Source organism: Rhipicephalus sanguineus, chromosome 10 (genome assembly GCF_013339695.2).
Source record: "Rhipicephalus sanguineus isolate Rsan-2018 chromosome 10, BIME_Rsan_1.4, whole genome shotgun sequence".
Lineage (NCBI taxonomy): Eukaryota > Metazoa > Arthropoda > Arachnida > Ixodida > Ixodidae > Rhipicephalus > Rhipicephalus sanguineus.
The window spans coordinates 3290096-3302286 of record NC_051185.1 but is presented as its reverse complement, the minus strand read 5'-3'; the positions used below and the strand labels follow the sequence as shown (position 1 = coordinate 3302286).

At 42.8% G+C, this 12191-nt stretch overlaps 1 protein-coding gene across 2 annotated transcripts in view; it reads right to left on the bottom strand.

The window, feature by feature from the left end:
• Positions 1-5692: 5692 nt before the first annotated feature.
• The window catches only part of LOC119406265 (probable phytanoyl-CoA dioxygenase), a 42460-nt gene continuing 35961 nt past the window's right edge, over positions 5693-12191 (bottom strand). For both annotated transcript variants that reach the window (XM_037672997.2, XM_037672995.2), the window contains 3 exons: positions 10583-10738; positions 8890-9024; positions 5693-7805 (listed from right to left, as the gene is read on the bottom strand). In XM_037672997.2, coding sequence (XP_037528925.1) covers positions 7752-7805; positions 8890-9024; positions 10583-10738 — 345 coding nt within the window. In that variant the 3' untranslated portion in view covers positions 5693-7751. The remainder of the gene's footprint in view (positions 7806-8889; positions 9025-10582; positions 10739-12191) is intronic.

Here is a 12191-nt window from a genome sequence, read left to right as displayed (position 1 = left end):
TATGGCAGAAAAATTGCAGTAATGTTACTGAGCTTTGAACATCTTACACAAACGCCTTTGCTTATTATCTAAACCAAATTTGGTATTGAAAAAGAAATGATACTCTTATAATAATTTTTCTGACAAACAACACTCGGACGACATTCTGCAAAATTTGGAAGGCTCCCACGTGACCAAATATTTTTTTCTCCAAAATATTCTAGCAAAATGCTGTTTTCAATGCAAGAAATCAGCATGATTTTTTTTTTCAAATACATTTGAGATGATCCCAAAATGGCTGGGTTGTTTGGCGTGGAACGACCCATTTATGACAGATGAAGAGATGATTCTGTTAATAGTATTTTTTTCATGTTGGGTTTACAATACTGCAATGAAAGGGACGACTTAATATAAAAGGGGTCATGAACCACCCCTCGGGATTGGTGAGAAAACAAACCCTGCGGAAGGCAGACAGCTATGCTACGAACAGCTCAGCCAAATCTTGCAGTGATCCTAGGGTTGCCACCTGTCCGGTTTTAGACAGGCCAGGCTGGCTTTTCAGATGGCGGGCCGGTTGCCGGTCCACATTGGCCGCCATTGGCCGTATTTTTTTTTTGTCATAATATCGCAACTTATTTTTTGTTTTATAAGCGTCATTTCAACAACTGCGATGGTAAATATTTATCGTCAATCACCAAAACTCTTACGCTGTTAGTCAACCACTTTCTGGGATCCCTTCAAGTCTAGCAATCATTGGAATAGAGCATGAGGATCGAAAGGTGGGCCAGTTGGTTATTCATTTTCTTCGTTCAGCGAACTGGGAGCGCGGAAAAAACACAAAGGACGAAGCGAGGAACCACATAAGACGAGCGCTCACTAACAACTGATTTATTTTCCACATCGGAAGGACACATTTACACACAAATTGCGCATGCGCTCCCAGTTCGCTGAACGAAGAAAAGGAATAGAGCATATTATTAATAGCGTGTGTATGGTACATGGATATCCAACATTATTGTGGCATATGCACATTTTAACGTTCCTTTGTGTCTATAATGCCACTGGGCCTGTTGGATTCAGACGTAAAGAAGAGCTTTTTTATGAACGAAGGATTGCGATTCCTTTTCAGTGCAGCACATTCAGAATAATAAGCGAAGCCTCATTCCAATCACGGGTACTTTTATGTCAGCAATCAGGCTAGTTGGTTAGCTGAGTGTGCTGCCTTTGTTTGTGCATTGGGTTTATTTGGCTCAATGAAAGCAATGTTACATTAAATGGCACTGCATGCCGAAGAATTGACATAGCATCTATTGTTCAACATTATTTTAATCTCCTGTTAACCCCCCCCCCCCTTCGTCGAAGGGCCGGTTTTTTTTTTTTTTTTCGGTAAAAGGTGGCAACCCTAAGTGATCCACGGCAAGGAAAGTTTAGAGTGCGAAGTTGCCATTTTCTCAGGCACCCTTTTTTTCATACAGAGGTCACTCTTTGAAGCTGCCGACACCTGCTGTTTGATGTCAAACAGCATGCTATTGGCCGATAGCCGACATAAATCAAGAGCGGCGTTTGGATCAGATGTGCTTCTTGTTTCTGGGTGCCATCACATGAAGGCGCTGCACTCGATAGTGTGCTAACATTACATAGTGTGTCACACAGGAATTGCAGTGATTGTGTTTAGTCACACGTACTCATGATGACGTCACTTCTTTCCCACGTGTCGTGTGTACCTTCCAGCGTGCTCGTTGCATAGAGTGCTTAATCAGAGGCTGGGTTGGAGCTAGTTGGTAAACTGACATTATGAAACTGTTAGCGCTGTTAGCGCAGCAAAGACGGGAACAAGAAGACGACACACAGAGCACTCTGTGTGTCGTCTTCTTGTTCCCGTCTCTGTGTGCTTATGTCAGAGTGCTTAAAGCTTGTAACAGATCCCTGTAGTTCCACTCGTTCTTGACAGATTCAAGAAATTTCTTGCGGCAGTCAATTCGTGAGGCAATACACTCCGGCACAGAGGTCATTCAGTGATTACTCTGAAAAGTGGTTCGGGACCCCTTTAACAGATTCGAAAGTGATATGCGGTAGAAGCAAACTGTGAATTTACCATAATTAGATGTGCAGAGCTGTTATGCTCGAGGCTTGCCGTGTGTCGTACATAGAAAATTATCATCATCATGAACTCTTCATCGTCTTTGTCATCTACGTCCTCTTCTGCTTCACTCCCAGAACGTGTGCCGATTTGCCCTGCACGGGATGCAATAACTCTGGTGGGCAAGAGAGAAATTCTTGGCAAAAAAATTTTCTTGGCAAGGCGAGATTCAAACCCGTGTACCCACAATCCGAAGGCGAGGATCGTAACCACTCTGCTATCTAGGCAGACTGGGAGAGTGTAGCATAGCCTTGTATAGTATAGTACAGCAAGGAGGTGGTAAAGGAAAGTGAGGCTGAGGAGGAAGGTAAGGGGCGAGAGAATAAAGCATAGAATAGCAAGAAATAGAGAAAGTGATAAAGAAACAGACAAAAAAGAAAAAGAGAGCGAGCATAGCCACGTATGGTATAGTATGGCAAGGGGTAGGAGAGGGTCAAAGCCTAGCCAAGCCAGGAGGTGCCCACCAGCTCTGCTGTGACCCAGCCTTGCACGACTTAGTGCAAGCTGCGCCAATTTCTGAGCAGCAGAAGGTCATTGCACTGTGAAAACCTAGTATCATTTTTGTTGACGTGGTTATCAAAAGTAGGGCAGTCTAATGATATTTCGTGATGAAAGAGACGACATCGTAATGAGTGACAACTCGTGATAAAACAGCTGCTGAATAGTTAAGATGTGAATGTGTTGATAAATAAGTAAGAAATGGCAACAGAATGAGCTAAAAGACTAATTTTGTAATTTGGTTTTGAAGACAGTTGAAGAGCTGAATGGTGTATATATTACCGCATGAAGACTAGCACTATGATAAATTACTATAATGTGATACAGTGAGCAAGGGTGCAAAATGCTTTAATCATAATGCAGATGCCAAATGAATTTGTTAGTGTGGCCACTGTAATTAGGGTGTTTGTCGAGAGTAACACCCAGGTATTTAATAGTACCAGATGTCGGCATAACATCATTGTAAAGAAGCAATCGCAGTTCGTGGGTTATGAAATAATACATCATGAATGCATATTGTCAAGACATTGATGTGAGGCGAGAGATTTCTGCAGTGAATAAATGGTGCTGTCATCTGTGTACAAGAAACAGAACTGGTAAGCATTTATAAATGGCGACAACAACAATGGACCAAGTATAGAACCCGGGGAACAGCACTGTTAAATAATTTAGTAGGTAGGAACTGGTCATTAGGATACATTACTTGAGGCCTGTTGGATAAGTAGCTATAAATAAGTTGTAAAGGTGAGCCATTAATACTGAAAGACTCGCGCTTATGCAGAAGATGGAATGACCTAGAGTGTCGAATGCTTTTGTAAGATCAATGAACATTGTCTCTACAACTAACCCGTCATCAATAAACTGTAAAATGTTATCAGTGAAATTAAATAATGCCAGTTTTAGTGGAATAACCATGCTTAGCACTAAATTTTAATGGAGAAAGAAGGTTAAATTTGTTTAGATAGTGCATGAGATGACTGTAAATAATAGGCTTGTGCGAATATTCGAGCACTTCGAATATTCGAACGAATAATACAGTATTCAAATTCACTTCGATTCGAATTTAAATTATTGAAAATAATAGATGTATATTAGTCCACTTGTAACCCGCCTGTAAAGGTGGTTTCACTGCAGGGGAGGGGTGCTATACCGTGAACACACCTTTTCAGAAAAAATCCGCACTGTTCGCTTGTAAGCTCCTGTAAAGGTGGTTTCACTGCAGTGGAGGAGTGCTGTACCGTGAATACACCTTTCCAGGGAAAATCCGCACTGCCACGAAGCCCCACTTCAAAGGTTAAATGAACATATTACCCTCACATCGATTCATCATTTTTCAAGTTTAAAAACTTGTTATACCGGCTTATATGCTCCAAGTATAATAAATTTCAAAACTTAACATATTTTACAGGTTATCACTTGCTTTCTACCGAAAGCCAAATCCTGCTACTATTCGAAGTTGCTTCCACTTCCTTTGAACCAAAAAGAATGACATTTGCACATGCCTTGTTACAATTAAAAAAAGACGTTGCACAAGTTGGTTGAGTCATGACAAATATGCTCGTTTTTCTTTATAGTATGTGATATACGCTATTCGAATTCGATTCGAAATTATTCGACCAAAATCATTATTCGCTTCAAATTCGCTTCGAACCTAAAATTTACTATTCGCAAAAGCCTAGTAAATAAGTTTCTCAGTTTTTTAATACAGGGACTGTTTTTCCACATTCAAATTGAAAAGGCGGCACAGCATATTCTGCTTCTATTGTTAGAGAAGAGTCACATAAAAACAAGTCCAGTGCTTTCGCTGAAGAACTTGTGTCAGCTTAAAAAAAGTAAGTGACTTGGCGGCTAGTTCCTTCAGTAGCCACTTCCTGGGTTACTGTATAGCAAAGCCAACTTTTTGTTGCTTTTTAATGAAGCAGCTTGTCACTCTAGTTCAAGTTATTCCAACGTGCTGCATACACTGTCAATTACTGTGTGTGGGGGGGTATTTGAGAACATAGCTTCGGTATAATGGGCAATTTAAAATTATATGTGCTCATTCCAATTTTTTTGCCCGTTTTCTTTTACCACTATTTTCAAGGACTGTTCAGCCTTGGTATGTTACTAAATATGGCTTCAATGACCGCACTAGTTCCACAATAATGTAGCAACATTTTGGTGAGTTTTAGCCACATTGCATAAGTGATGCCTTCCTTGCAGTGGCATAAATCTAGAAAAACCACGAGGGGGGACACACTTCTGGCCATGGTGGCTATTTTTTTTTATAAATATAGGTTTCATACTTAATTATATATAAGTTCAAATCATGCTTTGAAATAAAATTTAAAAAAATAAGAAAACGAGCATGGGTTCACATCACATGTAATTGCATTGTGCTGTTGAGTGTTCTTGAAAACCGATCGAATGGTAGTCGCAATTTCAACACAGCTGAAGAGTATTGAACACAGGTACACATGTACTACAAGATAAACTGGCATTAAAAAAAGTTAAGAGCGCTATACTTAACTGTCAAGCAATTGAAATATGACCTGAACACAAGGGGGATCAACCCCCCTGACAAACAACCCCCCCCCCCCCCCCCCCCATGATTTACCCTGGTGCTTCCTTGCTAAACATGTTCCTAGCGCATGAAAAAAAGAAAGTTCTGCAGCATGTTATGCTTTTGAAGGCGAAGGCCTGCTGCACACTTGGTAGCGATGATGTCAACTGATGACGTCACATGATGTGACATCATGTCATGGCACAAATTTCGAAGTACTGTGACGTCACAGTGACGTAGTCCACGCGAGTTTTTTTTTGCCACTTACCTGCCGTGTTTCACTCAAGGTGCCGCACAGTGAGACACTTAAAGCTTTTTCAAAAGAAAGCATCTTGCTACACTCGGGAATGTGGCAAGTGGCTTTGTTTGGCACATAAGAGGACTGGAATAAAGGTAGTTGACGCAGTAGTTAGTGAAGATTAACCTAGACTGATAGGACCTGTGTACGGTGGAAATACAGCCCCTTTCTTATGTTTTATTTTTCCAGGTTCACCTCCGGGCATGGGCACTCTAGACAAAGCTGGACCCAATGATTCAGAAACATCAAATTGCTTTATTGTTCAAATTAAAAATGGTTACTTATTGCACAGGCACATGCTATCATATAAAAGCACTTTGGGAGGTCATCATGAAATATTCTTGGCCCTTAGTGTAAAACAAGTTTGGCTCAACTTTACACCTTGCACGAAAGTGTTCATGAACTGAAAATCTCAGTCTACAACATATAGTCTTTTATGGTAGGAAACAATGCAAGTATAGCGTGACAGACGAAGATAGGTGAATAACAATAACACAGTAGAGAAAAATGTTAACGTTAACCATTACAGTTCCGAAAAGGTAATGAGTACATTACGAAATTACTAAAAAAGTAAGGCGTTACTGCCAACACTGCAAACAGCATCGCAAGCTCTAGTTGTTCTTCAGCTGTACCAAGTTGTCCAAAAAAGGGGGGGTGTAGCATAAACAGCAAGGTCATTGGTAAAGCCATATCAAAACGACGCTTCTTTAAAGAAGTATCTTTGTCAAAGTTGTATAAGCTCTACTTCACACATGTCAAAGCTAAGAAATACTCGGACATTTTGAACAGGTGTCACTGAAATCGCAGTAACAAATCAAGTGCATGTCACATGGCATCGTGATACATCTGTTCCTGAGTTTGTAGAAACAAGCATTATAGTAAATTATCTAGTGGTGCTCTGGGTACGTCCGAGTTTTAAGGCTTAGAGGGTTTGCACATTTATTTAAAGAAAATTACAAGATAGTTTCAAATGTCATAAATCCACATGTCCAATGGCAAGAACTTCTCTGGGCTATTTATATAACCCTGCATATGCTAGAGCGCAGAGCTATGAGTAACAAAGAACAGTATTTATAAAAAAAAAAAACTTTCCCACTGTGTATAAATACAAACAAGACACAAGTTCAGAGGAAGACAAAGGCTTCAAGAAATGAAAAAAAACAGGAATGTCGCTGGAGCCAACGTTTCGACAAGTGGATTTCTTCAAGGCAGAAACGAAGACAAGTCCACTTGTCGAAACTTTGGCTCTAACGAAATTCTATGTTAAGAGATTTTTCCATCACTGTGTATAAGCTCGCATGCTAATTTCCCAGGTACTAAGGTGCTGTTCAAGTTGTTACCATGAAAACATTTTGGCCAATTGCACAGCAAATTGCAGAACCTCTAGCTATAAAAGTAAAACTAGCAGACATGTCAGTGATGGCTCATCACAGTCCGAGACTGTTTCCATGGTCCAAACATGTCCTTAACAGCAAAGCCAAGGAATGGAATGAATGAGCTGCAATACAGCCTCAAGGTTTACTGGTACAACCAGTTCTTAAAGGACACTATTATATACGTGTGCAGCTTCTTAGTCACTACACAATGCTCTTGCGGGCAATCTTATTCAGGTACACCCTGCGGGGAACCTCTCAGGTGTCCGATCATTATTTCAACAAAAGCTACTGACTGGGTTTCTTTTCTGCCATAAGAAAGCCGTGCCCCAAGTGAAGCCAACAGATGGAAAGCTCGTGTATACCATCCCGATGATGAAATGTTCTGGCTGTCTATCTGCACTTTCAATGTCTTACTTGGTTCAATTCTGAAGGCTGCCAAGAGTGTTGCAATGTCACAGTCTGCCTTGCAACCATAACAGGTTTTTATGTGGTAGTACTACATAGGAAGGATTCACAATACACCGCAGATGGGCAATACTGGGCCCCATGCTGCCAAACTGTTCATTCGCAAACAGCAGTGACACAAGTAGATGGTCTGAAGGAGCGTGCTTGTCCACTCATATCAAGTGCGACCTGAATGTTATGAAGTCCCGCCTACATCAAGAGATGCCCCTGTGATGTCAATACCTTGACCTCGTGGTTCCAAGCACCCAATCAAAATGCCTTCTGGCACTTGGTTAGTAGTTGGTCAAACGTATTCATGAGTAGTGTTAACCGGAGTCTAGTAATTCAGAATGCCACAAGAAGCAATCCCTTCAGAAGCCGTCGGGCCTTCCATAAGGATGTCTTGAAATAGAATTGGACTGGGCCGATGCAACATTACCAAGTGGTTCTAATAAGCACATGTATGTGCACCACTTAAAGGTTCCCCTCCAGGCCTCGAACTTGGCGGGCTCTCAGCTTCCACACATCCTGAAAGGGAGAAGCATTTATGCCCTGTGAAAGTGAACACTCTTGAAGGACCATGCAGACCACATACAGGTGACAAAACACCAGGGGCTTAGCCAGACAAGGTGGGGCAACCACCCTTTATGTATGCTCGTGTGTGTGTATGTGTGCGTTTATATATACACATGCAAAGGTGAAAAATTTGGGGGTAGATTTAAACCCCTCCGCCCTGGCTGGCTATGCCAATGCAAATCACAGCAGCCCGATTTCCATCGCAGCTATTCCTTTAAAACACTAAGATCCTGGGACGCCTTGCAACTTTCACTGGGTGTTAATATGCTCTTTAGTGGGCAACACATTTGCTGGAAATACTCTCCCCATAAAGAGCCCTTCGATTCCGCACATAGCAAGGTAGTGAAACAAGCATCCCAAAGCCGGTGCTGGTCAAGTCTTGTATTCACTTGGCTCAGGATAGCTTTCATAGCCGTGTCAAAAGACAGGACGTACAAACCCAGACACAAGAGATAAGTGTTTCCACACAGTCTTTTAACATGAATACGTACCAGCTAGCTCGGCTCTCTGTTATTTTAATAGCCAGATTGAGTACTGAACAGGTTGCCCTGCTCCAACTTGGTTGCAGTGTCGGAGACACTCGTTCACAAACTGATGCTGAAAAGAAACCTCGCTCTATTCACACAACAAAAAGGCCTGAAGTGGTGCCCTAGCCATGTGCACAAGGTGTCGCACAATTTTACAAAATGTGGCTAGTAGGTACAATGTGCCATGGTTTTTTCCGGGCTGCACAAACTAGCTGGCTTTTGCTCATACACCTCAGGGCCACTAAAGAAACAGACATGCAGAAAGAAGCACCTTACGTCACATGTGCTCTAGCATTGTGTGCAAAATCCCACTCAGTTGAGAAAAGGTTGTATCGGACAAACTGCTCGATGCATCAATGAGAGAGCGTGGGAACATGAACAATCTGTTGATGCTTCTTTTCATTGAGCTATGCCTTGTAGGAGCTGCGAGCCAATGCTGGATAGTATTGGAGTTCGGGCTGGCATTTTTATCTAGGCACGTCAGTGTTACCCACCGTGGAGCAACTCACCGCATAGTTTTTCACGGCAATGTTTGGAAAGCGTTTGCGGAAGATCTCAAGCACTTCTTCGGCAATAGGGTCCTGGACAGAGCCTTCCACGTCAATGTACTCGCACTCGGAGGCCGCATAGTGACACGAGATGGCCTGGGCAGCAACAGAGACTCTACTGTTTCGACAGAAATGACATTTTTGTTTGCACCTTACGACAAAAGTTGCGTACTCCAATGAAACACACAGGTGCTCTTATGACATACACTGAACCACTTTCAATAGTTTTTCTTTTCACTACCAGAAAATTCAGCTGTAGCAAATTTCAGAAACAATTTTTTTAAGCTCTTTTGTAAAGACAAAACTGAAAAACAATAGGAAAACGTAAAAATTGAAGCAATCAGCTTGCAATATCAATGCTCGAACAAGAACAGATGTCACAAATACTGCACAAATGTATGCATCAACAGCAAAAAATTCAGTTATTTAAGCAATGCCCAGCACAACAGCACACAAGGAGCACTGCAATATGTGTATTCCACGCCCTGTCATCATCTAACGACGTTTTCCTGAAGTGGCTGACCCTCAGCATGTGAAAGGTACATTGCTTTATTATGCACATTCAAAAAGAATTAGTTTGTGGAAAGTACAGCATCTGTTGCTTTGTCTGTTTGCATACTTTCTGTACTTTGCGTACTTTCTGCGACTGAAAGCAAAGAACACCTATTTTGCCCATGCTCACTTTCTTCAATAAGGTACACATTTGGGCTGGTTGGTTCATGATTAACTTTAGAAACAGCGCTAAAAGACGGGACAAAGAAAGGACACAAACCATGGCGCTGACTAACAACCAAATGTGTTTTATTCTTCCAGTCTGCATATATATACTCCTGCCACAATCTCAAGGAAACAAAAGCACAGAAACAAAGAAAAATTTATTAGCCTGCGCAGAGGCCAAAAAATCCTCAATCGGACAGAAACGTCAACTCCTTCGGAAGGAGGGAGATCGAGGGGAGGCTGACACATGCTTCTCCGCCATTATAGATATGATACGCTTCAGAAATGACACGCGCCCGTTCATCATGGTACTTCGACAGGAAAATGGAATCTTTAAAAGATGGCTGGCAACCACATTCATTACAGTGAAACGACAATTGACTATCTCTGGCTTGCTTACGGACGTTGTTCGCATGCTCGCGCATGCGGTCATTAGCGCACCGCCCCGTTTGGCCAACATAGTAACGGCCGCAAGAAAGAGGTATCTTATACACAACACTATCCCAACATTCAACGTACTTCTGGCGATGCTTCTTGCTGCATCTTTTCGTCTTGGTCTCTCGATTTACTTGCTGACACAGGCTACCAAGCTTATTTTTGGCAGAAAACAACAGTCTAACGCCCGCCCTGCTGACCACTTTCTTGAGATTATGTTCTTTGTTTCTGTGCTTTTGTTTCCTTGAGATTGTGGCGGAGTATATATATGCAGACTGGAAGAATAAACACATTTGGTTGTTAGTCAGCGCCGTGGTTTGTGTCCTTTCTTTGTCCCGTCTTTTAGCGCTGTTTCTAAAGTTACTCACTTTCTTTCGCTAAACACAGAGTCGGTGGTTCGTGCTCAAGCAATTCCTTTCAGTGTCATTCCTTTTCATGCAGCCAAGAAATTGTACACGTCAGTTAAGTAGTATGCCAAAGTCGCCATGCAATGGCTGCATACCTTGCGGAAGCCCTTGGTCCTGTTAGCACCTGACCCATGGATGAGGACGGGATGGAAAAACACCGTGTCACCAGCTTCCATCTCCAGGTGGACCCGCTTGTCAAACACTGTGTCTGCCAGCCCCTTGACTCCATGGTACATCTTGTTCACGCCACCCTTGGAAAGACCACTTTCTCTTACTCATCAGCCCAACACTGCAGGGCAAAGGCCTCTCCCACGTTTCTCGAACTAACCCGGTCCTGTGTTATCCCCGCCTCACTTGCCTTCTCTTGGAAGCCTGTTAATGGCCAGCAGCTATCTCGCCTTCATGCTACATGCATTGCCCATTTCTTCCTTTTGGTTTTCACTAATATGTCCTCAACAGCAGTTTGTTCCCCGACTCACTGTGCTCACTTCTTGTCCGTTAAGCTTACTACACCGGTCATTTTTCTTTCCATGGCTCACTGCATCATCCTTTTTAACGCAGCTGTGATCAAAACAGCAGAGTCCGTGTGTGCTCACACGGACACGCAAGCTGTGCTATGCTGCAAGCAAATGCAGCAGAACCTTTTCAAAGGGGCCCTGCAACACTGTTCCAAGCAATCATCAAGTCACCTCACCATCACAGTTCACTGCCTCACGAATCGCTTGCTGCAAAAATTTTTTGAATCCATCAAGTAAGAGCAGAGTTTGCTGCACGCTCCGAGTGCGTTTCCTCTCCTCTTGTCCCAACAAGCGTGCTGGACAAGTGGGAGGGGCTGTTGACACAGAGCTACATCAGCACGCGCCATTGCCTCAAGCTTTTTCTCATCTTCCGGTATAACGACAAGTGTGCTGCCAGCACAGCATCCCGTGGCAGCTGCAGTAACTATGCATCACAAAAACTGCTATCGTTGTGTGCAAGTCTGGTCAAAATCTGCAAGTACCTAATGCTTGTCCGTTGGATAGTAGCCACATCCAGATCGCACATTCTGAAGCAGATTCAATGAGCTAAACACCAAGCAATGTCTGGCTAGGATATTGCTTGCAAGGCCCGTAAAAGAGACAAACTGTACAACGGCAAATGTACCGGTGGTATTGGAAACAATTATATGCCTCAACAAGTTCTGTCGCAGTGGGCTCAGTACAAGACAAGTGACGGACTCGGACATGTAGTGTTTGAAATTGCATGGGTGTAGTACACTACGCATTGCCCCACATGAAAGTGCTATAGGAGAAAACAAAACAACGAGCAGACAACCGTTGATCCAGACTATAGTGAACTAGAATACACTCTAGCGGCACAACTGGCCGGGCTCCCACGTCCTCTATTTACACGGATGCCGCGAGATGGCACCACTGCTACATTTCCTAGCAGCTTTGGCTGCGTTGTCGGGCGGTCGCAGGCCCCTTCAGATTTGCAGGTGCAGTTAATTCTAACTCTTGTGCTTGCTTCCTGGTTCTTGCAAACATCAAACAGCCAGCTTGCTCACTGCGTGGCTCAGTGGCTTTATTTGGCCAAGTACACATATTTTCTCACATTTACCGCACGCACTCAGAATAATCGCTACACAGCAATCGCTCATTATATGCGTATACTCTTACGGCCCTATTTCATTATATTTGTGGTGCAGGCTTATTATATGGAGTT